General features: G+C 47.2%; 1 gene segment (V, D, J or C); it reads left to right on the top strand.

Annotated features, from left to right (window-relative positions):
- The window catches only part of LOC143380311 (Ig kappa chain C region, A allele-like), a 73,335-nt gene extending 51,796 nt beyond the window's left edge, over positions 1–21,539 (top strand). The window contains 1 exon segment of the C gene segment in view: positions 21,059–21,539. Within this exon segment, the coding sequence occupies positions 21,059–21,381 (323 nt within the window).
- The last annotated feature ends 6,227 nt before the right edge of the window (positions 21,540–27,766 follow it).

Genomic DNA, 27,766 nt, shown 5'->3' with positions numbered 1-27,766 from the left:
TCTCTGGGTCGGGGATAAGGTCAGGGCCCCCTACCAAAAATTTCTGCTGGGTGCATTAATTATTCTCTGTTGGGAAGGTTGGGTTATAGGTAGGTATCTTCTTGTAAATTTTTCTCAATTTCTCTAGGAATAAATCTTTGATCTCCCTCAAATGACATGATAGAATTTGGAGTTACTAATAATAAACCTAAGTTGCTTAGAATATCATGGCCCCACAAATTTACTGGTAAAGTGTCTAAAACATAAGGCTTGAAAATTCCAGAATTACCATCTTTATCTTCCCAGTGAAGATACTGAACCCTTTGTGCAGGTTGAGGGATCTGACCTATGCCTTCCAAGTTGGCAGGCACAATATGTAAAGGCCAGCTTTTGGACCAAAATCTACCTGATAGAACAGACATCAGCTCCAGTATATACGATACCCCCAAATTTTTGTGATTGATTTTAAGATCCAGTAGAGGGCGCTCCTGCTGAACTAATTGAATTGAGCCCAGTGCACTCAGTCTGAGAACCTGGAAGTTGAGGTCTTATCTGTGCTCTCTGGAGTGGCAAGGCAGGAGTATTAGCTGCTCTGGCACATCTCTTGTGGAGAGCTAGGTGGCATGGCCTGATTGCACAGTGATCTCAGTCTCATCTCTAAAATTTGAATCAATCACTCCTGGCAGTACCTGAATTCCCTTTTAAAAATTGTTTCATCCCCAAATTAGACCTATGGTATTTGGGGTAGGAACTCATTGCGGCCCCACTTCAGGCACTAAAGTTACTGCCAGGGCTGATTGTGTTACCGCTGTTGACCGGTGACGAGTCCTTGCTTCCCCAATGTTGAAGAATAACACCTGAGAGCACGCTGAGGCAAGGTCAGAGTAGAAATTAGAAGTTTATTAAAGGACAGCAGAAAAGACTTCTCCTGGAGGAAGAAGGGGACCCAAGGGATGGAATCCGTGGAAGTGTGTTTGTCTCCCCTTGTTACAGTTTTGGTGATGGAATGTAAGGGAGAAGGGTTAGGACACAGTGGGCCAAACAAGTAATCTGGGCAGGAAGGACTTCATTATCACTTCTTTGGGATGGGCTATCTCCAAATCTGTTGGGGGCTGTTTCCTGGGCTCCATTAACATTTCTTTGGGGTGGACTTTGGCCTAGGGCTTTTCCAGGACTTCATTAACATTCCATGAGTTGTCCTGCGTTTCCGGAATCATTGTCAGCATGGCCTCCATTTTAGATTTCACTCAATATGATATTAGACCTGATTTACCTAACTACACTGACTACCTAATTTTAAATCTGGCTTCAATTGTAAGAGCACAGTCTCTGTGGAGCTAGCTGGTAATAGTGACAAGCTGACATGGCCGGCCCTGATGACATCAGAGTATGTGACTCCTCTTCCCCGGCACATACTACAGAGCCCCTATTGTTTTGGGCCCTAGACCAGGCCTTGCCTTTGGTTTCCCGACCCCAAATAAGACGTAAGTGAGGTCAGAATTGGCTTCGGGCCATTGCCACCACCACCATATCTGTCCAAATCTTCCCACGCCTGCGATCATCTCTCCAGTAGCTTGTCTGTGTGAACCAGGAGAGGCCTCTGCCTTATTGCGGGATGACCCACAGTCCCAAGCCATGTGCCCAGTTCCACCATAGTTGAAACACCATGAGAATGGCGTCTCCAAGACTGAGGCTAAAGTAGCTGTTTTAGAGCCACATCGAGTGTAAAACTCTGTAATTGTGTAGGGCCAACACCTGCACAAAGGCAGATGAACTCAGAGACCGTTCCCTTCTTCCAATGGGGTCAGAGGATTTCCTGACAAACTTTATTATTGTTCTCAAATGCTAGCTGCTTGACTAGGAATTCAGAGGCATTTGAGTCTCAGATTGATCTGTTTGCTCCCTGATATAGATGATGTGCCACGTAATCAGAAAATGACCCCTCTGATTCCTGTTTAACCTGACTAAAATCCAAAGTTGATGGACCCAGGTGCCATTTTGGCACCTGCAGTTATTTGATCATATATGGCCAGATTGTGATTCAATTGTCTCTCCAGGTCCCTAAAATCCCCAGTTCCCATTAACATCTCCAAAGGGGCATCAAAGCCTTGCCTTTGGTTTCTCTCAGCCTGTTGGGTGCAATAATCAGTCCAGTGAGATCGCCAAAGGAGATAATCACCCCCTGATAGACAAGCCTTGGCCATAGAGATCCAGTCACATGGTGGTAAAGGCTCCTTGCATAACGAATCAAGCAGACTGAACAAAGGCTAAATTTGGACTGAAAGTACAGCAAGCACTTTTGAGCTTCTTTAGAGTCTTAAAAGGAACTGCAGCATGTATGCAGACACACTGATTTTGCTCCTTCATCTGCTCAAAGATTGGAAAAGGCTGAAAGCCTGTAATGTCCTCCTCCCACTTCCCGCGCTGTCCTAAGGCCACATTGGAGGGCATGTGCATGGCTACGACCAGCTCAGAGTAGGTACTGAACCTCGTTCTCCTGGAGGAGAGGGGCTGGATCCGAATGGCGGGTGAAGGGCCAGCCAGATGTAACCTACCAAAGCCCTCCTCCAGGTCTTCCTCACCCTTTGACTGAGTCTGAGAAACTAATGTGACTCCATTTTTGAGAAACCAGCCTCTACCTCAGAGCAAAGCCTGTCCAAGGAAGGGGGCATGACCCTTGTCCTTGGAAAAACCCCAGAGCACTCCTAAGCATATACACATACTGCTGAGTTGTTTGTCTGTAAATAACAGGAAGCTAGCAACCTCCAATCAGCATGAGACAGGGAAAATACCTGGAATGCCAGATAACTCCCAAGTAGTTATGGTGGTTGATAATGTTGGGTGCAGGGCAGGCTGAACTGTGTTGTCTGCAGGGCAGGCTGAACAGATGTTGGCTGCAAGATAGCCCACACACTCAAACCCCCCTCTATCTGGTCCTTTATCACCTGTTTGTGTCAAGTCCCGCTCAAGGCTGAGCACTCAACCCCCCTTGGGCCAATAAGGCAGCTTGCAGACCCAGAGGCCCCATTAGATTTGGGCTATAAAAACTCCCTCCTGCCAGCCCCCCCGCCTCTCTCGCTCTCTCTCTTGCTCTTTATCTTTCTTGTGCGTGCTCTCTGTCTCTCTCTTGCTCTTGCTCTCTCCCTGTTCATCTCTTCTCTCCTCTCTCTCTCTCTCTCTCTCTCTCTCTCTCTCTCTCTCTCTCTCTCTCTCTTTCCTTCTTTCTTTTCTCTTTGTTGCATTGCTGCAATAAAGATCTTTTGGTTGCTCCAAGTGTTGTGGTCACTTTCCTTTCAGATAACATGTTGGGAAACCATGTAGTTTAGCATGGACACCCCTCGTGGCCTAAACCAATCAGTTCAAGTGAATCCCCCTATTGTACTAACCAATCACCCCTACCTAACTTGTGTGATTGCATCGGATTCGGCTCCTGGAGGTCTATTGGGGTCCCACAAATCTGGCATAACAAGTCTCCTCAGACTGAGGCCCAGCTTCATCAGTATCTTCCAGTCCATTTTCTTCCCCTCCATCCTGAATCTGCCTCCCAGAAACCTGATCAGGGCTGGTTTCCTCTCTGGAACACGCCCCTTGGTGCTCCCCTAAATCACTGGTTCTGTCTGGTTCAGCTGTGACTGAACTTGTGGTCTTAGGTCTTGCCCTGAGGCTGTCTGTCTGCGGTTTGTGAGCTTCAGACTGAGCTAAAATTGACTCTGCCTCAGTCCCACTACAGATGGAGAAAACAGCCTGGGAGCAGCCTCAGGCCGCTTGTCCTGCTCCAAGCTCCTAATGGCTCTCTGACGCAGCCCCTTTAACAGGTCTTCTGGAGACCACTGGTCCTCCTCTTGATCTTCAAAAAGACACATTTCTAAAGCGGTCCAGAGCTTCTGAACACTCTATTGTACTCTTTGACAGCTTGGAAGAGAGACAGCCTTTATACAATTTTCTACCTAGCCTCTCCCAAGTACGCAAATCTGGTGACTGTTCCTCTCAAAACCACCAGCATGTCATTAACTGTTTTCATGAATTGAGCCAGCTGGGGCCTCCTAACTTGTTTTCCTCTCTGGTTGAATAGAGTCTCCAGGATTATTAAGTACATTTCTTTATCTGAAGACATGGAACTGCCCATGATAGTTCTTTAACATCCCTGGCTCTCAAACTGCCTGCTTCCTCTATAACCCAAAAAGACATGGCTCACAAAATTTCTAAAGTGTGCTCACTCAGTCTACTTGGAAATTCACCCTGAGTAGTCCCTGGTTCCAGGTGCCACCTCTAAGGATGCCTCTGTCCTGTCCCTGTGCCCTGCAGGCCTGGGGACTGTGTCAGTGGCCTGGACCTCCACCACCTGACACATGGTGCCTCCTTCTGCAGGGAGGCACCTGCACAGGCAGCTGAACTTAAAATCACTTGTGTGAATCTGCAGGGACACCAAATAAAACACAGACACAATTTGCCTCTACACAAACTTCAGGAGGGCTTCTCTGCTCTCAGCCTCAGACTCCCCACAAGGGAGAGCAAGAGAAATTCACGAGAGGCTAGGAAGAGAGCTCGAGAGCATTCGGAAGTGGGTTTTTATTGGGAGGACTCTTGTTCTTAGAACGTTCTATCCAAAAAAGGCCAGAAGGGGCAGAGTTATGAAGGACACAGGACTGTAACTCGACCTTGATGGGTAACACCTACACCTGAAGACCTGCCTCTCTATCCAAGCTGGGTCAACACCCAAGTCACCAGGAAATGTAGAGATTGGTCAGAGCCTCCTGCTTCAGGACCGGGAGGTGTTCGGTCACTCAGAGTAGCTCCCACTGTATTTAACTTCTAGTTTGACTCCAGGGGGTCACAGAACACATTCTGTGTGGTCTGGATTCATTGAATATAACCTTGGAGTATGTCCACGTTTAGTCAGCTTTCTTGCTGCTGTGATAAAAAATTGGACCAGAGCAACTGTAGGGAAGCAAAGTTTATTTGAGGGCTCACGGTTTCAAACATCTTAGTCCATAGAAGGCCAGTTCCATTCCTTGGGGCTTGAGGTGAGGCGCAACATCACAGCAGGAGAGTGTGGCAGAGGGAAGCAGCTTACATGGTGATTAGAAAGCAGAGAGAGACTGGCTCTCCAGATATAAACAGACCCTGCAGCCACACTCCTGATTCCCACCTCCTCCAGCCACACCCACCACTTCAATGATACTCAGTTAACCCTATCAGGGTTAAGACTCTCACAACCAATCATTTTTCCTCTGAACCTTCCTCATTTGTCTTTTGGGGACACCTCACATCCAAACCATAACAATCCCATAGGTATATTCTGTGTTGGTGGCTGGAATACTCCAGGAATGTTGGTTCACAGTCTTAGTAGCTGATGGTTCTGGTGAATTCTAGGTGTTCTTCCAACATGACTTGTAGAGCCTCATCAGGGAATCCTGACATCTGTCACATCAGTACCCCATCTGTTAACTGCCTCATTAAAGTTGACGTTTTCCTAGTTCTTGGTGTGATGAGAGATTCTCAGTTGAAATCTGGACACTTGGAGTCCCATGAGACCCTGGGCTTATTTAAACCTATGACTGTGTGTTCTCTTACCAGGCTCTGGAAGAAGTCAGGGTACCATCCAGTCACCACCAGGTAGGTACAGGAGTCCAGGTGCACAGCACGGCCTCCTGGAGTTGGGAGGCTCCTCTTTAGGGTAGGACAGAGGTGGTCATCAGGTTCCTACGAAGCCTCTGCTGGCCTCCTCATGGAAAAGGCAGGAGTGCATTGCTACTTCCTATGGGGCTTCCACTGGCACCAGTGGCAGGGGCTGAGCCTCCCTCCAGGCCTCCTGTGTCATCAACCCTGCAGAAGGGGGCACCCTGTGTCAGGATGTGGAGGTCCAGGCCACTGACATGGTCCCCGAGTCTGCAGGGCACAGGGACACGACAGAGGCCTCCTTACAGCCCAGGGAGGACAAAGCCCTGGCTACCACTCATCACCCCTCTGCTAGCCCACAGAGGGATCAGCTCTTGATCATAGCCTGGGCTCCCCAGCATGGGCATCCATGGGGTTTGACTGACACTGTCCCCATCTAAAAGCTTTCCAGCTTCCCAAGCTGCCTGTCTGTGTCCTCTGGGAAGAGCAAGCCACCAGCATTGGGCTTTTTGCCTGTACCCGAGGTGTTTCTGGGACACCAGCTTCTCCAGCATCAAGTCTGGGATACACAGAGTAAAAAGAAACCTTCACCCCTGCGTGGTTCCCTGTGTCCACACTTCTCAGAGCCTCTTGCTTTCTGCATAATGTTCACTGTGGGAGGAGTGGGCAGCTATAGAAGACCAGGAACTAGCCCGGGCCTTAGGTGGAAGATCACTGACCCAAGGGAACACTTTTAAGTGAGGTTAACCAGTGAGGCCATCAAAGTAGTCAGGGGTTTTCACAGCTGGTATTTCTCTTTAATCACAGCAAAAGCTGACAGTGCCTTATATGTATTAAGCAACCATTTTGTGCCTGACTAGAAAGCAGAACTCCCTTCCCAGGAACCCAGCCCCTGGCCACTAGAGGGCAGAGTCTGGAAACAGCAGCCCAGCTTGGGCCACCTGGTGGACAGGATCCTCCTGGGGAGCAACAGGGCACAGTGACTCCTAGCTGCTATTTCTTCATGAAGCATCAGTTTCTTTTTTCTTTTTTTAACCTTTATTTATTTATGTATTTATGGTGCTGAAGATTGAACCTAGGGCCTTGCACATGCTAGGTGTGTGCTCTACCACCAAACCACAACCCCAGTCCCAGCATCAGTTTCTTAATAATTAAATATTCTGCTGCAAGCATTGCTGTGATCCCCAAAGCTTGGTCTTGTGCCCATTGCCACTCCCATAGCTAGGACAGGTTTGGAGAAGAAGCAAGAGGTCTTAATAATTTGCCAGCAAAGGAGAAACGCAGGTTGGGCAGATGGCAGATTTGAGGACGGGCACACTCTGCACCAGTTCCTCAGCTCATGATTTAAAAAGCGGGTAACTATGAGAAATCATTGGAGTCAACACTGGGCAGCAAAATAATCATGGAGACACAAAGTCAGAAACTCTGATCATAATATTAGAAATAATGGCATCAGTGCCACCAGCCCCCTGCTGAGGGGAGGGGAGACAGGCAGAGAGAGGGGGAAGCAGGTGAATAAAACTCGCTTGGAGCCAGGTGTGGTGGCACACACCTGTAATCCCAGAGGCTCAGGATGCTGAGGCACGAGGCTCACAAGTTCAAGGCCAGCCTCAGCAACTTAGCAAGGCCCTAAGCAACTTAGAGAGAACTTGTCTCAAAAATATTTAAAAAGGGATGGGGATATCGTTCAGTGGTTGAGGGCCCCTGGTTCAATCCCTGCTACAAAATAAATAAATAATAAAGCCTGGCTTGGAGGAACCTGTGGAACAGAGTGGGACCCAGAGATGGTGGTGGAAGCTGTTGCGTGAAAAGCAATGAATATCATCTGGCCGAGGGACAGAGAGCTTGGCTGAATTCAGAGCCCTGGTGGTGGGAACCACTTTTGAGGGGCTGGACAACAGAGAAAGCAGAGGTTGGAGGCTGGGAACTCATGCAGGAAGTAGCCAGCCTGATCAGCAGCAGTCACCTGTCGTGGGGCCCAAAGTGTGCCTGGACCAGTGTGCCTGAAAAAAGAGCAGGTGGAGGGCACCTAGGTGATACAGGCTGGGGACATGAGGACAGAGCGCCTTTTGGTGCTGGTGTCCCACTTGAGCATCTCGAAAGGCGCCAGTGACCAGTCAGACAAACAACCATGTCTGCACTCCAGGTCTGGCCCCGGGGAACAGGATGGAGAGGACTATGTGAAGCCTGTTGAGGTCTAGACTCCTCACCCTGGAAGTGCCAGCTGTAGGAGGCCCCTGACACCTAATCTTCCAGCACAGATTGGCCCCCTCCCTAGCAACAGAGGGGGTGGGTCAAATCTCACCCACCAAACTGTCCCAGCATCAGCCAAGTCAACCTCAGCACTGGAACTTCACTTCTGCACCAGCCCCCCAGGGAGCACCCACCAGATCGGGCACCGCCCAGCAGGTGTGTGCCCCGGCACCCAGCCGCCAGCCTCCCTATCCTGCTTTGGGAGATGGAAAGCTACTACCACCAGCACTGGCTCCTGGCCACAACAGTGAGGCACCAAAGTGCTGGACTTGGCAACCCCAGCCCTCGACCAAGTGTTACAGGGCCCCAAACTCAATACAGAGAATGAAACTCCACCCTCAACAACAGTTCTGATAACCTTCATGGAAACAAGCCCTGTGTTTCTCATTGAGGATTTCCCAATTCTACTTTTGCATTTCTTTCTCATTATAATTTTTTATTTTGTTTTTTTTATTTCTTATGTTTTTTAATTATAATTTTTTACAGTTTTCCATTCTCCATGATTGTATATATCATATAATTGTGCACACAGATGTGTGTGTGTGTGCGCACATGCGCACACACGCTCTCACTGTGTGGATAGGTTAGATATATGTGTGTATACATACATATATATATGTATACACACACACATATATATTACTTTTCTTTCATTTTAATTTTTCTCTTCTTCACTCATTTATTATTCAGACTTAGTTTGACTTTGATGGGGTGAAAATTCAGCAAAGTAGTAGGGTATAAGATCAACACCAATAAGACCATAGCTTTCCTATACTCCAACTCTGATGCCACTGAGGAAGAAATCAGGAAAACCATCCCATTCACAAAAACTTGAAAAAATAAATACTTGTGAACAGTCTAACCAAGGAGATGAAAGATCTATACAATGAAAACTATAGAACACGGAATGAAAAAAAAAATTGAAGAGAGCCTTAGAAGATGGAAAGACCTCCCATGTTCTGAGATAGTCATAATTAACATTGTAAAAATGTCCACACTACCAAAAGCAATATACAGATTCAATGCAATCCCCATCAAAATGCCCATGACATTCTTCACAGAACTTAATATTCATTTGGAAGAATAAGAGACCTAGAATAGCCAAAGCAATACTGGGCAAGAAGAGCAACGTGGGAGGCACCACAATACCTCATGTCAAAGACCAGAAACAAACCCACATACTTACAGCTATCTGATAACTGACAAAGAGCCAAAAATACATTGGAGGAAATACTGGATGCCAGAAATACTGGATATCTATATGTCTCTCACTCTGCATAAGGTAAAATCGAAATGGACCAAATACGTAGAAATGAGGCCATAAACCCGCAAGATGGAGAAGAAAACAAAGTCATCACTCCATAGTATTGGCGCAAGCACCAACTTCCTCAACCAGATCCCTAAAGTTCAAGAAATAAAACCAAGAATCAATAAATGGGATACCATCAAATTGAAAAGCTCCTACACAGCAAAGGCAGTGATTAAGAGCATGGAGAGAGAACCAACAGAATGGGAGAAAATCCTGCCAGCTGCTGCTCTGACAAGGGATCAACGTGTAGAATACGTAAAGCACTCAAAAAGCTTGAGACACACACAAAAAATTAAAAATTAAAAAAAAACTAATCAATAAATGAGCAAAAGAACTGAACAGCCTTTTCTCAAAAGAAGAAACACAAATGGTCAACAAATATATGAAAATGTTCAACATTCGTAGCAATCAGGAAAATAAAATCAAAACTAGGCTAAGATTTTATCTCACTCCTGTTAGAATGACAGTTATCAAGAATGCAAATAATAATGAATTAATAAATGCTGGCAAGGATGAGTGGGGAAAGGTACACTCGAGCATTGTTGGAGGAACTGTAAATTAGTGCAACCACTCTGGAAAACAGCATGAAAATTTCTCAAAAAAAATCTAGGGATGGATCCACCATATGACCCAGCTCTCCTGCTCCTTGATATTTATCCAAAAGAATTAAATTCAGCAGACTATGGAGGTGGAGGCAATTCTATGTATAGAGCAGTGCAATTCGAAAGAGTCAAGTTATGGAACCAAGCTAGGTGCTCTTCAATAGATGAATGGATTAAGCAAATGTGGTGTACATACACAATGGAGTTTTACTCATCCATAAAGAAGAATGAAATTATGCCATTTGCTGGTAACTGGATGGAAGGGGAGAAGATCATGCCAAGTGAAACAAGCCAGACTCAAAGAGACAAGGGTCACATGTTTTCTCTCATATGTAGAAGTCAGAGCAAAATAAGGGGAATCAGATATCATAAAGACATAGGAAAAATCACTCCATCTTTGAGACAAACAGCACTGTATAATCAAATAAAAATATAATTACGTATATGGTGGGTAGAATAAGACATGTTTGGGTTGATTTGAAATATATATATATAAGGAATACCAGTGAAATAGAAAAAGGAGATCAAGAGGGAGGGAGGAGGGACAGGGGAGGGGAGGAAAAGCAGAGTCAATGTAACAAAATCACAGTATGTGCACATATAAATGTGCCACAGTGAATCCCACCTGTATGTTTATGTGGAAAAGCACCAGTCAAAAATAAGTAAATAAATGAGTGAAAGAAAGATTGGTGGAGCAGAGGAAGGGAAATAAGGAGGAAAAGGAAGGAAAAGGGGGAAACAGGGACTGAAATGAAGTAAGTCAAATTCCATGCATGTATGATTTTGTCAAAATGAGCCCAACTATTATGTACAATTATAATGCACTAATAAAAATAAAATAAGCGTCGGGGGGACATGTGACTGTGATTCTGCCATGGGGAACACAAGGCTTTTAAAAGAGGAAAGCCAGGATTGGGGTCCAGATCGTATCAGGAGATAGAAACAATTAGTGTCCCTCAGGTGTCCTTTAGAGAACAAGTGATGCTCAAGTTCTTAGGTCTGGAGTTTTCTTATTCTCAGGGGCTGTGACACTTCCAGGCAGAGAAGAACAGGACAGCTTAGCCTGGGACAGGAACAATTTTAGTCTCGTTCCTGGCTGTTAGGGAGGGAAACAAGGGAGAAGAAGAAAAAGAAACAGTGTCAGTTTTATAAGGCACTGTGGTCCAGCAGCTAAGTGTGTGCTCACAGTATTCCCTTACTGGCCATTTGGCACTGTCTCCCAACTGCTTCCTGCTGAAACTGGGCAATGAAGGAGCTGGAGTGGAAGATTCTCCGTTTTCCTTGGATTTTCCCAGAAGGAATGGCAGGTGATTCGAGCTTGGGTGGGAACTGGAGAAGCACACTCGGGGACAGAGTTAAGATGTAACCAGTTTAAACCAGGGTCTTCTGCTCGCCCCTCACTTCTCAGGAAGGGATTCCCATGCGCTGCTTTCTCGGAGCTCAACGGAGGCCTGCTTCTGACGGCCACCTATGTGCAGGAGACAGCAGTTGGCAACGCCCTCTCCCTAGGCACCACTTAGCCACCCTTTCCTTGAATGTCTGATTCATCTCTTCATTTTCCCTATACATTAGGGTCTCGGGTGTGTGTAGCTCCCACTGACATCCAGTGCTTTGCTCACTTCTGGGGCCCCTTTTGCCATAAAGATGGTTGGTCCTCACTCTGCATCATACGGCTTTGGTTATCGCTGAAGCTTATTGTTCTCAATTTATCCTAAAAAGGCATTATTATTTAAAGCAAATATCTAAGGGATTTTTTTTGGGGGGGGGGGAGGGCGTTCGGTAAAAATCCTTTGCCAATTGTGAAAAGGCTATGACTTCTACATGTTGGGTCCAGTGGGCTCCTTTCAGTCCTCAGATTGTTTGGGGTACATAAGACACAGACCTGAGCACCCCCTGAATAGTCCGCTGGGGGCATGGCCCTTGTGAGTGGGGCTTGAAGAACTTCACGGGGCATCTCCAATGCCCGTAATGTTCACAAGTGTGTTTTATCAAGGATCAGACCTGGGCTTCGGGATGCAGGATGAGCCATGAGAATTCTGTCTCCACCTGGTGGCACTGCTACCCCATTACCAGGCCATTTTTCATCCTCCTCAGTATAGACAGGTTTGTATTGGTCTACCCTAAGCTGAAATATTAGGGTACCATAGGTATTGGGGTACCACCTATCGGTGGCCTGATTTCCCTTGGCTGAGATAGTATGACTAACCCCTGCTCCAGTTGCCCACGGTGTCCATATCTCTAGGGCATGTTTAATGACCTTGTTTTCAGTGGTGAGGAGACATCATTTTTCCCCAGGTATCTCCATGGGTGTGCACTATCATGAAAGCATATTTTACCTTCAGCATGTTTACCTTCTTTCCTTTGGACACTCTGAGAGCTCTTGTCTAAGTGATTAGCTTGGCTTTCTCAGCTGGGGTAGGCTGCTGTTCCATTTCCACAGCGTAGCTGCTGCTGTTGTCCATGAAGTCTCTCCCGTCACTGAAGAGGTCCCCACTGGGCTCTGCAATTGGCCCATCAGACAAGTCCAACCCACTGGTGTAAACAGTCTCTAAGACCTCCAGGGGGTCATGTTGTATTGGCCCCTTATCATCTGGCAGCAGGCTTGCTGGGCTTAGAGTGGACAGAATTTAAGGCTGACATTGGGGCTGTCTGAAACCCGGCCTCCTATCTGCCCAGCACTCAGTACCACCCTCTGTTCAATGGTCCCAAGGTCTGGTGGGGGAAACACAGCAAGGGGTTGTTCTAGAGGAAACTTCTCAGCCTCTGTGGTAAATCACAGGTGGCAGCCATCACCCCAGAGGAAGGAGGGCTCTGCTTTTGTGCTGTGGTCAAGTCACTTTAACAAATGGCTACTCGTTCAACCATCCCATAATGAGAACAGAAGGGGAAAGTCTTGTTGATTTGCTAGCAAAAGAGAAACACAGGGATGCCTGTCTCAGAGGCTGTCCCAGGGGCAATACAGGGCTTTTCATAGGGGAGCCCAGGGCTGGCTTTCAAATCCTATCAGTAGACAGGTAATTAGTGTCCATCAGGTGCCTTAGAGAGCTCTTGCTCCAGTCCCCAGGTCTGGAGAGTGGGCAGGAAATGTGTTGGTCTTGTTTCCCCAAATGCCAGGGAGATGGAGAAGGAGAAGAAGGCGGGGTAGAGGGTCCATTTTAAAATAAGCCACCTGCCAACAAGCAGCAAGGTTTGCACCCAGAACATGAAGTGGACCCCGTTACACTTAAATAACAGAGCAGCCTGTACCTTGAATTCCCCAAGTTTCAGGCTGAGCTTGACCTGGTGAAAAATGGAGAGCTATAAACACCCCTCATTCCACAGGTGACAGACCCTACGTACACCTACCCTGGGGTTCTCGTTCTAGGCTCTCCAGTGCCTGTGGCTGGAGACCAGCCTCTGCTTGTGCAGGGTGGCTGGCTCAGGCCCAGCATCTCCAAACTGAATGGCCAGCACTCTGCCCTCCCCTCCGATGGTCTATTCAGGAGAGTCAGTCCAGATGTGAGATGAGGGTGCCAGGTCACATTGACCTGGGCCAAAACCAGGATGACAAAAGCAACCATACACAATATACCACCAGCAGGCAGGACAGGACAGGAAGCTCCAGGGCACAGACTGAAGGATACCACGGTCACTCATGTAAAAGGAGCCAGAAACCACAGCAAAAAATATGTAAATCTCCCCCTGGAAGGGCAGTAGAGCCTGACCCCGTGGCGCTTTCATTTTCACTCAGAAAAGTCAAGAACTGCCTGCAGCTCTGACGTCCTCCTGAAAGCAAGAGGAGAGCTTCAGGTCCCAGGGTGAGATTGGCTTCTTGGCACACAAGTTTGCACATGGCTGGGAAAGGACTGTGCTTCTGCCAGCATGCCCTTCTTCAGGCACGAGTGGGGACGGACATAGAGAAGCAGATAAACACCTGTCTTCAGCAGCCTGTCGCCCTCCTTCCAGCCAACGGGGCCAGCCCTGCATCTTGGGGATCCAGGACCCATGTCTACTCATGCCACTCTAGCTGGAAGAAGGACCATTGATCCAGCTCTAAGCAGTACTGTATGTGGACCCCTCCTTTCCTGGTGGACAGCTGAGGCCCAACAAAAATGAGACTTACAAGTCCAGGTGGAGCCAAGCTGAAGGGAAGGAAACTGCCTACTAAACCAGACGTCAAGGTGGACATCAGACAGGAATACTGCAGATCCAGGTAGGGAAGACGCCTTCCCCAACCTGGTAGAGAACAGGACTGTACCCTGGTGTTTCTGACACGCTGTTGACTCCCTGAGCATGACCCATGTGTGGGGAAACCCCCCAAATAGGCTGGTTATTTATGGCAAATAAAAACCAAGATGAGACCTGAGCAGCTTTGGAAGGTAACTCACCAGGAGTGTCCAGGGAGATTGACAGATACGCATTTAGTACCTGCCCGTGTCTCTCCCTTACCCCCACGCCCAGCCCCCAGCTCCCAGCAGCTTAGAATTTACTCTGAGAATCTGACCTTGCTGGGGTCAGATGGAAGCAGCTTCATGAGTTTTCTGGGATTGTTTCCCAAGAGGCTTGACCCCATCACTCCTGCTTTATGTCCAAGAGTTTCCCAGGCCCTCTTATGGACACTCCACCTGTCCTCACTCAACTGATCTTATCAGTGATCATCATAGGCACCCTGCAGAATCATAGATCCTGGCAGAGGCTCATGTGCACTTCTGAGACATCCTTTGTCTCAATGAACCCTACACACATATTTTAACCACTTCTCGGTGATCCATTATGTATCTGTGTGTGTATATACACACAAGAGGTGTATGCCCCCGGGTGGCCTTGTTCACATGAGGTCTGCAAGATGTGTCCTTTGGACAGTGGGCCATCTTTTCCACTCCCATGCTCCAGCTTCACCCTTGACACTTGTGAAAGGTCACCCTCTGTATAGAATCAAGGACGCTCCCACCTTTTCTTCATTCTCAGTCTAAAAAATTAAAGGAAAAGATTTAATTGACAAAAAAAAAAACTTCATGTACCTGTGCTCATCGTTTTTGACATTCTGTCTGTGCATTGCATTAGTATTGAGAATGCTCTCTTGCAGCCTCAGAGTTCACTTTTTTAATTTTTTTTTTTTTTTTGTATCAGGAATTGAACCCAGGGATGCTTAACCATTGAGCAACATTTCCAGCCCTTTTTAATATTTTTATTAAGGAAAGGGTCTTGCTGAATTGCTTAGGGCCTAAATTGCTGCGGCTGGCTTTGAACTTGCAACCCTCCTGCCTCAGCCTCCTGAGCTGCTGGGATGGCCGGTGTGGCCAGAGTTCACCTTCTTTTCAGAGTGCAGCTTCTCTGTTTCCAAAGACCCTAAGATGAAGGAATGAATGCCTCCACATGATTTCTAAAAGCAGATCACCTGTGACACACAGAAGAGGAGACAGCATCATTACTTCTCCTTAGCCTCAGGAAACACTGAGTGTGGTCTGTAAGAATTGACATACATACTTCCTGTGAGTGGGACCATGATACCACACCATGGGGACTCCTCAGTGGCCTGCATCTTCACAGACTCTCCCTGCGACTGGGTGGAAACTCACTTTCCCTCTCACTGGCTCCCCTGTGCTCCATTGTAAAGCTCCACCAAAACTGGTGATGGAGATTTCAGTTACATTCCACTTTTTATTTATTTATTCATTCATTCATTTTGCCTTTTAGACAATATTTTGATGCAGAATCTTGTATTCCTGATGGGCACACTTACCCACTCATTTCCAGCCCTAGGATAGTCTAAGTTTTCCTCCTGCAACCTCGGGATTCTCTGTCATGTGTGGAGTGACTTCACTCCCACGGTCTAATGTGCAGGATGTGCAGTGAAGTGCCCAAACTGCCAGTCCAGATCCCAGCTCTGCCTCAGGCCAGTTGACCTTCCTGCGCTCAAATTTTCTCACCATCAAAATAAGAAGGGATATTGATTTGTAGCTCACAGAGTCTTGGGGATAATTAAATATGGCGATCCATGTTCCATGTCCTGGTCCTTTGCAGATGCTCAATAAACATCAACCTTTATGATTGATAGGGCTTGTAGCTCTGCAGAGAAGATCACTTTCTAGCCTCTTTAGGACTTATGTTGGCTATGTCCCCATTGACAATTTTGCACACTTAATTTCCACTTGCCAGTTTCTCTTCCCTCTACCTCCAACTTGATTCCTCTCTTTCCTCATCTTCTGGTGAGATCCATTACTGATTCTGCTATTCAAAGCAACTAGCAAATCTCCCAGTAACAGAATCAAATAGACCTACCTCTAATCTCCAAATTGCACTTACAATTTCTCCTATAAAACTTAACTACTGTAGTGGTCAGTATTAATCCTTGTCTACTGTAACTGATCATCTCTGATCTATAATTTAATTTCAATTTTTTTTCATTTATTCTGCAAATGTTTGTTGAGCATTTGCCAAGTACAGATCCTGGACCAGATCTCCCAAATACAAGGCAAATAAAATAGCCAACAGCTTACAATCTTGTAGGGAAAAGTGAATCTGACAGCAGGTAGAGCAGGTAGGCATTCTAGGCCTCATGACCTGTCTCTGTCACTTCAGATCACCCACTTGGGAACAGTCTGAAGAAGGTCTCTCTTGAGCTGAATCAAAGAAAACTAGCTGTCTATAATCTGACCAGGTGGGCAAAGGCGTTTCCAAGCAGAGGGAATGTTTTATAAAAATTGGAGAACTGTAAGCAGTTAAGGGTGGTGGGAACCAAGTGTGGAAGTAGGGAACACAAGTTGAAAGGGAAGCAAGGCCGTTGTGGCTCAGTGGTAGCACTTGCCTAGCATGTGTGAAGCATTGGGTTCGATTCTCAGCTCCACATAAGAATGAATAAATAAAATAATGATATTGTGTACATTTACAATTAAAAATAAAAAAGTCTTCAGTGTCCTTCAAGGGGAGATTATGGGGACATGATGGGACACCAAGACCCTGGGCAGCCCTACTAGGTCCAACACCTGGTTAGCTCAGTAACACTTGAGCTCTGCCTGTCCTGTGACAGCAGACCACTCCATCAAGTAAGGTCCACGGCTCTATTCTGCTCATCAGTCCTGCTTCACTTCAGCTCATTTCCAAAACACATGTCAACATATGGGCCTTGATTTGAGGTATTTAATCTACCTGTTTTGAAACAACATCATAGCAAGAGAAAATTCAAATAAGAATGCATTCTTTAATTATCATTAACCAAGACAAGATAATGAGTTCCATAATTACAACACAATAAAGTTTATCATTCCCAAGCCCAGGAGAAAATATAAAGAAATAGCTACCTTTTAAAATTTGTTTGTTTTTCTTTACAGTTTACTTTCAATTTATTTTTTAAATGCATAAATTTAATAAGCAGTCCGGATGTGGTTGGCTGCTAAAGAAGGGAATCGTTCGTCCTTAGAATAAAATGCATTGACTTCTAGGATTTTAGATCTCACATAAGAAAGCAAGCTTCTATCAGAGGAGCCCAGGGCTTCCACACCTGCTGAAACAGGGTCAGGCCTCAGCAGCTGGCTCAGTTCCTCCTGGGTGAGGAGGGTTTTTGTACGCCGAGGCAGTGGAAAGCTATCACTGTGGTGGACGTTCGGCTCCGGGACCAAGTTGGAAATAAAACGTGAGTAGATCGCTGGTTTCCTTCTGTTGTCCATGTCTCGTGGTCTCTGTGTGTGTGATCTGAGCCTCTGCAACCTGGCTCTGGCACCCTCCAGGGAAAGGTGGCTCTGGGATCTCTAAGCAAACTTAAGAATCAAAGGTACATTTTTGTGTGAAGAGCAAGATTAAGTCATTGAGTGAGAAAAACTAGGTAACAGCCTTAGACACTCATGGGGGGCATGCTAGAAGGTTCCAGAGCCTCACTCAGTTGTCAGGGAGGGAGACTCAGTATTTGTACAGGAGGGAAGTTCAGAGCAGTCACTGTGGTACACGTTCGGCGCAGGCACCAAGCTGGAGATCAAACGTGAGTATCTTTTTCAACCGATTCTTCTCTTCTAATTGCCTTGCTTTGTTCCTTTTTGTATGGTTTTGTTAGTTGGTTGTTGGGGACGTGAGAGATTTCATCCCCAGATTAGGTTCAGAGGAGGGGCGACTGCTCCACCGGAGGTGGCTGGTCCTAATTTATAGGATTTCTAAGTCAAAATAAAAATGGGGAAGAAGGGTGGCTGCCCCTCTAGGGGGGTTTTCGTAGGGGAACAAGGCAAAGCGAGTCATTGTGATTCACGTTCGGCGAAGGGACCAAACTGGAAATCAAACGTGAGTACCGTTTTGCTCACTATTTGTGATGTTTGGGCCGTGTTGTAACGTTTGTGTGATTTTGTGATATTTTGGTGAACTGAACCATTCCTGGTGACAGAGAAGTCAATCGAAGAAAACCAGAAAATAGCCAATTTAAAAGCAAATAGATGAGGTGTTCAGTTGGGAGGAGAGAGAAATGGCTGGGTCTTTCTGGGAACCAGCCTGTCTGGTGGGACTGGCAGCCAGGGCGGGTTTTTGTAGAGGGGGGCAAGCTGGAGCTGGCACTGTGGCTCACGTTCGGTGGCGGGACCAAGTTGGAGATGAAACGTAAGTGCCTTTTCCACTGTTTTTTCTCATGGAATTGTAAAATGGGGGGGGGGGTTCATGTTTGGAGTGTAAGTGGAGGTCAGTTCTGAACAAAACAGGTTTCTTCCAATTGAGTTGGGGGCTGAAAGTCTGTTCACCTCAAAGAGGAGGGGTTTTTGCTGAGGGGAATGTGATCTAGTTAATGTGGTGGATCACCTTCGGCCAGGGGACATGATTGGAGATAAAACGTAAGTGATTTCTCTGTTGTCTTCTGGAACTTGGGTGCAATTCCCCTTGGCCCTGACTTGTAGAAGCTGAAGTAGGAGGTTGTCATCAGTTGCAACCTCCAAAAGTAGATTTGGAAACAGAAATACTCAAAAGGGCTAAAATGAGTGACTCAAAGTGGGGGTAAAATAGGGTAGACAGAAAAATCAATTTCTGATTTTTATTAAGTTTTGTCAGATGTTGTGTGGGGTTTCGGTCATTGCGCATTGTAATATGGAAAAGTTGGGAAATGGACTTCCTAGTCTATTTTATTTTTTGCCTGATAAATTATTTTATAAGGCAACTATGAAATGAATAGCAGGCCCAAAAAATCACTTAAGTTAGAAAATTAAGCCTGTTTGTCATGTTGAAGAGAATCATCAGCATTGTCACTTGTAGAATGTAATATGAGTGCTAAATGCCAAACTGAGAGATTCTGCAGGTATCAGATCTCAACAGATCTCATTGATAGCTCCTTTGTCAAAATTTAATTTCTATACTAGAGTAAATTTGAGGTGATCTGTTATCATAATGGTGAGAAGACAATTGACACCTAAAACTATTTTTTTTAAATGTGTTTAAAAGAAGGAAATTAATAATTACATTTTTTAAATGTCCATGGTTTATAGGAAATATTTTAAAGAACATGTTATTTACTACCTTAGTTATCACGGGTCCATATTCTCACACTGCGTGGCCTTTGCTGGCGTGGTCTGTAGGTCCCGTGGCGCCCTTTCTGGCACTGAGTACTCCTGTGGCCACTCACGTGGCAGTTCACCTGGCCGCTAAAGGACACGGAAACCCGTGTTAGCTGGGTGACCTCTGCTGTGACCACTTTTCCTGGTACACAATGATGCAGATGATGCCACTAACATAGAGAGGGCAGAAACAGGGTGGGCATAACACCAGTACAGAGAAAACTGATTTATTACAGTTTTCAGGAATAAAATTATATTAAAATCCATTATTATGTCCTCTCAATGAGGCTGTAAAAAAAAGATTTTTTTTCAGTCATATATCATTATTTTATCTAATCTATTTACAAAAGCTCAACCCAAAAGAAAGAAATAGAGTCTACATAACTCTTTCAGGGTAAAATCCACAGGAGTAAAAACCGAGTTTGATGCCAGCAATCTGACCCCTCAGGACTTGGTGAATTTGCTCTGAGTTCACAAGAATACAATTGCATTGTATTAACTGGTAGAAAAAAAAAAAGTCTGGGACATGTTTTTAACTTTCATAAACTTAACTGCTTGGGTAGAATTATGTTTGAGTTGTAGCTAATTTTATATAAATGTGATTGATAAAAAGTTAACAGACATTTTTCAATACTGTAAATATTGTGATAAAAATTAATCTGGCTATTTTAATCCCATAATGTCTAAAACATCATAATGACTTGCTTTTGTGTAGCCCCACTGATTTCAAATCTGTGCTTAAGAAGGATTACTTTGTTCTATGCAGGACAGGACTATTTTAGGGCTCCTTTGAAACCTTTTAATGCATTTTAGAACTATTTATTTAACTATTTTAAGTTACCTTGAAACTATTTGGGAGCCTTTAAAAAAACTCTATTAAAGCCTAATGCAAAATCTTGAAATAATTTCCACATCAAATACAGTAATTATTAAATATTTTAAAGCTAGATGGAAAATTTGAATTGGCCCAGGAGGATCTCCACAGAGATCACATTATTTTGACACTGAGAAAATACAATCATTTTGTGAGAAAATAGTAATGAAGGTTTAAAAAGGAAAAAAAATAATAACAGTTCATTTATCTTATGTTGGTTAACATTGGGGTTAGCTTTATTTAAAAAAAAAAAATTAAAGCTGCTCACATATCTGTTGACTTCTCCCAGCCAAGAACTCTTGATTTTCATTTTTCGTTTTTACTATTTTGCTGGGCTTGCATCCCCGCTGAGGGGATTTCCAGGAGGACACCTGGCAGCTGCTGGAGGTCAAAACTGAAGCTGGTCAGGTCCCCCAGACAGGTGGCCAGGGTGACAGTTGACACCTCCAGGTCTGGCTAAGAACTGCTTCGTGTGGTTGCAGACCATCAGGCAGGGCCCAGTCTCACTTTCAGGCCTTCATGAGGGACGGCAGAACTGCCTGCAGGTCTCCAGAGGGACATGCCACCCAGCTGAGGCCCACCAGACCCAGACGCAGCCAGGGCTGCGCAGGGCCTTCCTCTACATGGAGGGGTGGAGTCTTGCCCTGATGACCCTCGGGGTCAGATGAAGTGTCCTGTTTTCTTCCAAAGCCCTGAGCTTTTGGAGGTGGCAGGGGACACAGTTAAAAGGCCTCAGAATGGCTTCAAAGAGTTCAAACTCAATTTAGCACTTTTTAAAGGGGCAGCGGGGAGCAAGGGAGTAACACCAAACCCTGGACACCTTACGGTGCTTCCTGGCTCCGCTGCCTCTCTGCAGCCACCCACCAGCACGCACCCAAGCCGAGACCTTCCTGGGACTTAGCCAGCTCTGTGCTTCCTTCCCCAGGGGACGTGGCTAGACCAAGTGTCTCCATCTTCCCACCGTCTTCGGAGCAGTTGCTGTCCGGAGGGGCCACGGTCGTGTGCTTTGTGAATGACTTCTACCCCAGAGACATCAACGTGAAGTGGAAGGTGGACGACACCTATCACAACAGCAATATCCAGAACAGCTTCACGGAGCAGAACTCCAAGGACAGCACGTACAGCCTCAGCAGCACCCTGTCGCTGACCAGCTCAGAGTACAACAATCACAACAGCTATACCTGCGAGGTCAGCCACAGCAGCCTGTCCTCGCCCATCACCAAGACGGTCAAAAGGAACGAGTGCTAGAGTCAGAGGCCGTGCCCTCCCGCTGCAGGCCTGGGCCCTCTCCCCACAAGGAACCCACCCCAGTTGCAGTCCTCCTCCCCTTCCCCACCTCACCTCTCCTCCTCCTTGGCTTGAATCAGCTGGTAATGGGGGAACAACAAATAAAATCAATCTTTGCACCTGAGGCTCTCTCCTTCCTCATTTAATAAAGTTTTAGGCATTATCCTTCAATTACCCAGTTTCCCCTTTAAGGGACTAAATGTCTACTTGCCCTAACACATACCACCATGTATAAAAAACATCCTCCATTTCACCCTATCTGTCTGCCCTGTACAAGACCCTGCTCTCTGAGACCCACCCACCACCTGTTCACGCCCCCTCCCCTGGGCCATGGCTCGAGAGCCTCCCCCTTGGTCTCCCCGCCTCAGCAAGCTTCCCTAAGGACGATGGTTCCTGCAGTCCACATCGCTTGATCCAATTCAAGCTTCCCTGAAAACTTAGCAGAGCAAATGTTTCAAAATGTTTCAAAAGACGAAAACAATAGGCTGAGGGTGGGCTCAGTGGTGAGCACACACAGCATCCTGTGTTCCATCCCCACCACTGGAAAAAAAGAATACAGCCCTAAGGAGGGTCAATCATCGCAAGATGATATGGAGTAATAAAGCCATATGACCAGCCTTTGGTTAAACCCGCACCTGGGTTTAACCAAAGATTGTGCCTTTGTTACATCTGTAGATGTGTTTTAGGGACAACTTCTGACTGTCAAGAACAGTCTAGAGCACTTTCCACAACTGACTTGAACCCTCACGACACTGGAGAGTGCACTCTGAGTTTGTGGGAATGATGGACAGGTTCTGGAAAGTGGAGTTTTCCATAACTCAGCAATCCCACTCTTTAAAGGACCACGTTCCTATCCACAAAAAAAAAAAAAAAAAAAAAAAAAAAAAAAAAAAAATCTGTGCAAAAATGCTTACAGCAGCTTCATTCATAAAAGCCCAGAATTAGAAATAACACAAACGTCCACCAGCAGTAAAATGGGTCATGAAATCATGGTACGTTGGCCACTGAACTGCTGGGTGAGGAGAATGGCCATAACCGAGGGCTGAAACACGAGGATAAGCCCAAGAACCCAAACCCCAGGGAGGCAGTCTGTGCTCCATCAAATAAAGTTCAAGACCAGGTAAGATAAAACTAGAAGTCGGACTGGGGTACTCTTGGCTGGGGTGAGGTGGGTGTGGTGCCTGGTGGGGCCTCTGGGGGGTTGGTAGGTTCCATTTCCCCCTGTGGGGTATGTCCCTTTATGAGTTTATGAGAAGGTCCTGAGCTGTAGGATTAGGAACCATGCACTTTCTGTATGTCTTGGCTTCAAAATCAGTCACTCCCAGTCTACACAAAAGAGGAGAGGGGAGGGCCGCTAAGCTGTGAGCGGGGCCTGGGGAGGTCTGTCCCTCAGGCCCTCCAGAAGAAGCCAACCTTGCCAACTCCTCAACTCCACAATTGTGAGACAATAAATGATTTATTTAAATCCCCAGTGTGTGGACTTAGTGAGGACAGTCCCAGAAAACTGACATAGTGTGGCTGTAGAGAGACAGGTCAGGTCCCCAGGAACGTCCTCCTGCACTGCCGAGGTGTCCCGTAGGTGTGACCTCCCCAGAGACGGCTGGCCAAGGCCATGCACACACCTCTGAGAGGTCCTCAGATCCAGAAAGTTCAGGTCGACATGAGTGAAAGGCCAAACCAACAAGAGACTGGGCCTTCTCGTGGGAGATGGCCTGCTTGGGGCTCTAAGCTTGAGCCCTGGAGTTGGAAAGCCCTCACGGTGCTGTGTGAGCCTCAGCAAGGTTCTTCACCTGTGTGGCCCTCACGTCTCACCTGTAGGATGCAGGAGTGATGGTACCACCTAGTAGGTCAACAACTGCCAAGACTCAGTGCCAATGTCAGGGGCTCGGCACACCGCCCAGCTCCTCCCCAAAGCTCATGGGTGCTGGCTGTTGGAGGAGCACACTGTGCCCTCCTGGATCTGCAGGGTGGGCTTTTGGGCTTCAAGCCCCATGGGTCCCATGGTAGGTTTAAGGAAAAATGGAGGAAAGAGAGAGAACAGAGAAAGAAAACGAAAAGGAAGGAGTTAAAGAGAGAGAAAAGAGAAAAGAAAGAAGGGCAGAAAAAAAATAATGGGATGGAGTCTGCCCAGGAAACAGGGGGACTATGCCATGACAGCCCCACCGACATCAGGGGGAGCCCCTCTCTGCAGTGGGACAGGCTGTCAGCACACTGTGAGCTCGCCGGTGTGAAGCAGCAGTCATTCCAGGGGAGAAGGGACAGGCCCAGCCATGGCCCGAGCCGGACACCAACCACTGTATGGTGAAGATGCCTTAACGCCAGACGATGGGCTGTTTGTCGGTCAAGACACAGCACAGGAGAGAAGACTGACACTCCCAAGAGTGGGCAGTGGATCAACCTGACAACTGTGTTTATCAAAGATTAGGGCAGAGCCACCGCCAACCCTGCATCTCACCCGCCACTCCTATCAGCCACCCACACACCCAGCCCCCATCTGCACCCAAGCCCCTGTCAGTGGGACAAAGTGCTGCACAGGAGACTGGGAAGCCCTTTCCAGCTCGAATGTCTGCAGATGTCACAGCCCCGGAGTGGGATCTTCTGTGGCTTCAAGGGGCTGTGGTCTCCATTTTAAGCTTTTTCCTATATAAGGAAGAGCCTTTAGAATGAGCAAGTTTTCATAAAGTTGGTACTAATGCCCTTGCTCCAACAAACCCCTGAGCAAGTCAGCAAGTTGCATGTGTTATTTTGGAGAAGAGGAAAGGGGAGATGAGAGAATGGTGGAAGATGGGAGAAGGGAGGGGAGGTGGAAGAGGAGAAAGAGGAAGCAAAGGCCAACGGAGGGGTACAGGGGAGGAACAGGAAGGGGAAAGAGGAAGCCACACAGATGATGCTTCTTTGCCTTTGTACGCAGCATGGGTCCAGGCCCTGGTGGCCCCAAGCCTCAGTTCTTCATCCTGGTCAACGTGACAGCCCTCTTTGCTCTTTCTTACAGCCGGACCCGGGAGCCCATGAGTGTGGGTCTGTTCACCTCCATGGCTGGTGCCACATCCAGGGGCTCTGCAGCCCTCTCCCCTGGGTGTGAGCAAGGGGAGCCACACCAGTGGTGGAGTCAGCCAGAGCCTGCACAACAGGAGAGGATTAGCGAGCAGGCTGTCCCCACAGCACTGTCCATACAGGGCAGCCTGGAAAGTATCCACAGCTCACATAGCAAGCTGCTTTACCCTGGGCCTCTGCTTCCTCCGTTTCCTAGCCCTGGGGCCATCAAGCTCTGGACATGAGGCTAGTCCTCACCCAGATGTGCTCTACAGGGAGCAGTGTATCAGGCTTTGAAGACTCAGTATGACAAATGGACACAAAACATCCCATTAACAAATCTGACACATTGTATCCTTGGATTCCATGTTGAGATGGTAATACTTGGGCTATATTGGGTTAAGTCAAATATATTATCAAGATTAATTTCACAGGTTTAATCATGTTTTTATAATGTGGTACTAGAAAAAAATTTGGGAGGGTACTAGAAAATTTTAATGCTTATATGTGGTTCACATCATATTCCTGTCCGACTGGCAACCTAGATTATGCTAAACTTCTGAGTGTGTCCTGGGAAGCAGATCCACCTTCACTCAGAAGGGTATGGGGACTTGACCTGAAGCTGGTCCTTAGAGACATATATCCCCAGGCCTTACCCAGCACCTCCACAGGGACTGAGCAGCTCCTGGGCAGAACTTGTGCATCTCCCCAGTTTGCTGGTGATTCCTTCCTGCCACTCTGTCTCCTCCCAATCAGCTACTCCCCAGTGAGTGCCTCAACACTGGCTTACAAGTGTGGACACAGCCCTTATGACAACAGAAGCCATACCACACGACTGTCCCCAAACACAAGCACAGCAGAACTCAAACATTTATAAGGTATAACATAATTTGTAGAGAATTAGAAGGAGGTAGTCTTCATAGTTCATTAACACAGGTGCATGTGTTAAGCAAGCCACCACCACCAACCCCTCACCACATTAGCAACACTGGAGAACATAAAGCAGTGTGAGGTAAGGCCCACACTTCCTGCCACAATGCTCTTAAATCTAATCAAACAGCCAAGCAATATACAAGGAAATTGAGCCAGCCCCCAAACACTGGTTTTGGGAAATGGGAAACCAGTGGTCTGGGGACTGGAATTCCAACTTATTCTTTCACTTAGTGTTTATTGAATGGCTAAAATATGTCAGGGTGTCTCAGATACTTTCACAGATGTGAGGAGTAGTGTGAGCCCAAGGTGCTCATAGCCCAGGGTTACGGGAGTCCCGTGAGTCACAAGAAGAATTGCTTGTACTCCAAGTGAGAAGAGGTGGTTTTGAATAGAATAATTTCATCTGACTTATAAATAAGCAAGATTTCCCTGGGTGTTCTGATGAGAATGAACCTCGGGGTGAACAGGTACAAGGGTCCAAGCAACAGGTGGCACTACACTGGAGGCTGGTCTGATGTGCCCCACTAGATGATTATGGGGAGAGACCTCAAGGTTTCCAGCTGAGGGATTGGAAGGATTGAGTTGCCTTAGTTGAAGTGAGGAAGCCTGCAGGAGGCACAGGTTTGGGAGAAAAGAGCAGAATCCACCTGGAATTGATTTTTATGCACAGAACGAGGTTAGGGTCAAGGTTCCTTCTCCTCCACATGGACACTCAGCTGCTCACTTCCCTGTGAGATCGCTGTGGCACCTTTGCTGAAAATCCAGAGCCACATAGTCTAGGTCTAAGGCCTCTATTTCACTCTGCAGACCCACTTCACCATCCTCAGCCAGCAGACGCCGCCTGGATCCATGAGGTTTTGGGACTCTGTCTTGGGCACACTGGATCTGAGATGCTGCTTAGAAAGCCAGGGGGGTGGCTGGCTATAGAGTCAGGAACTCAGAGTCGGTACTGGGGACAAAGGTTCTCCAGAGTCACCCAGATGGTGTGAAAAACCACCAACTAGGAGAGGAGGCCTCGCAAGGGACGGCAGATGGAGACTGGACCGGGAGGCACTCCCACACAGCAGGCTGGCAAGATGCACAGGAACCAGAAAAAGAAGAGCGGGAAGGACTGGCAGGGGAAGGGGAGGAAAATCAGAGGAGCAGAAGAAATGTACAGGGGGGACAGACTGCTTGGTCATGCCGGCTGCAGACAGGCCAGCTACAGTTAAAGATGGAACTGGGCCCTTGGGTCAGCCATGTGAGGACTGTGGGTGAACCAGCTGAAGGCAGTTTCTGTACAAAGGCAGGAGCAAAAGTCTGGTCAGAGGGGTTCAAAAGAGAATTGGAGGAAAGAAAGTGGAGATGGCGAGGGAAGGAGAGAGCTGAGGCAGTAACTGAGAGGAGAGTGGGAAGGGAAGTGGGGTCTGCAGAGGGCACGTTTGAAAGGAGAGAGATGAAGGGTTGTTGAAAGCTGAGGAGGAGCAGAACCAGCAGAGATGGCCAATGTGGAGCTGAGGAGGGAGAGGAGCGCTCCATTGGAGAGGAGGGGTGGGGAAGCCAGCGGAGGGACAGAAGGGAGAGTCCAGGGCACAGGTGCACAGGGCTTGGCAGGGAATGTGCTGGGACTTGTTGGTGACTTCTCTAACAAGTGGGGATGCTGAGATCCTTCAGGTTGAAAAGTTCAGGACTTATAGATTGACATAAGCAAGTCAAGGTTCCAGGCAAGATAAAGAGGAGAGACAGAGAGCTCACCAGGGAGCCCCCTGACCACCTGCCAGTGCTTTCCCCATGGCCTTCCATGCAAATGCCCTCCCTGAACAGATCCCCCAGGCACCCCAGAAGGCAGCTCTTACCCTTCAGAGACCTATTCTGACCTTTCCCACCCACACCCTCCCTGTCCTTCCCACGCCTCCTGCTCCATTCCCAGCTGCAGGTATGGGAATTTCTCTCTGTGGCCTCCCCTCCTCCCCACTCCTCTCATCCCTCCTAGCCCTCCATCTACCTACCCACCCTTCCTGGGATTGAACCAACCTTGACACCCCTACCAGGTGCTCAGCTACCCTTTTATGAGAAGGCTTCATCTCCGACTGTGGCCGGTTTTGTGTGTTCCTGAAGCTACAAGTGTCTGCACAGAGTAGAAAAGAAAAAGGGCAGAGGGCAGGGGGCAGGGGGATGAGGAGGGGCCTGACCTTCACTAGTGTGGCCCCTTATGGCCCCCTGTGATTCTCACACCCCACACCAAAGTGTTTCTCACTAGGTCTGATTCATAAATGAAGAAACTGGGGCCAAGAAAGGTTTTATAATGTGCTGAGGACACAGAGCCAGTGAGAGATGTAATGGTGACTTCCACCAGGGTCATCAAGTCCAGATGACCATACCTCTCCCCAGGTGTTGCACT

Source organism: Callospermophilus lateralis, chromosome 14 (assembly GCF_048772815.1).
Source record: "Callospermophilus lateralis isolate mCalLat2 chromosome 14, mCalLat2.hap1, whole genome shotgun sequence".
Taxonomy (NCBI): Eukaryota; Metazoa; Chordata; class Mammalia; order Rodentia; family Sciuridae; genus Callospermophilus; species Callospermophilus lateralis.
The sequence above is the reverse complement of the archived record's forward strand: the minus strand, read 5'-3'. Positions and strand labels throughout refer to the sequence as shown.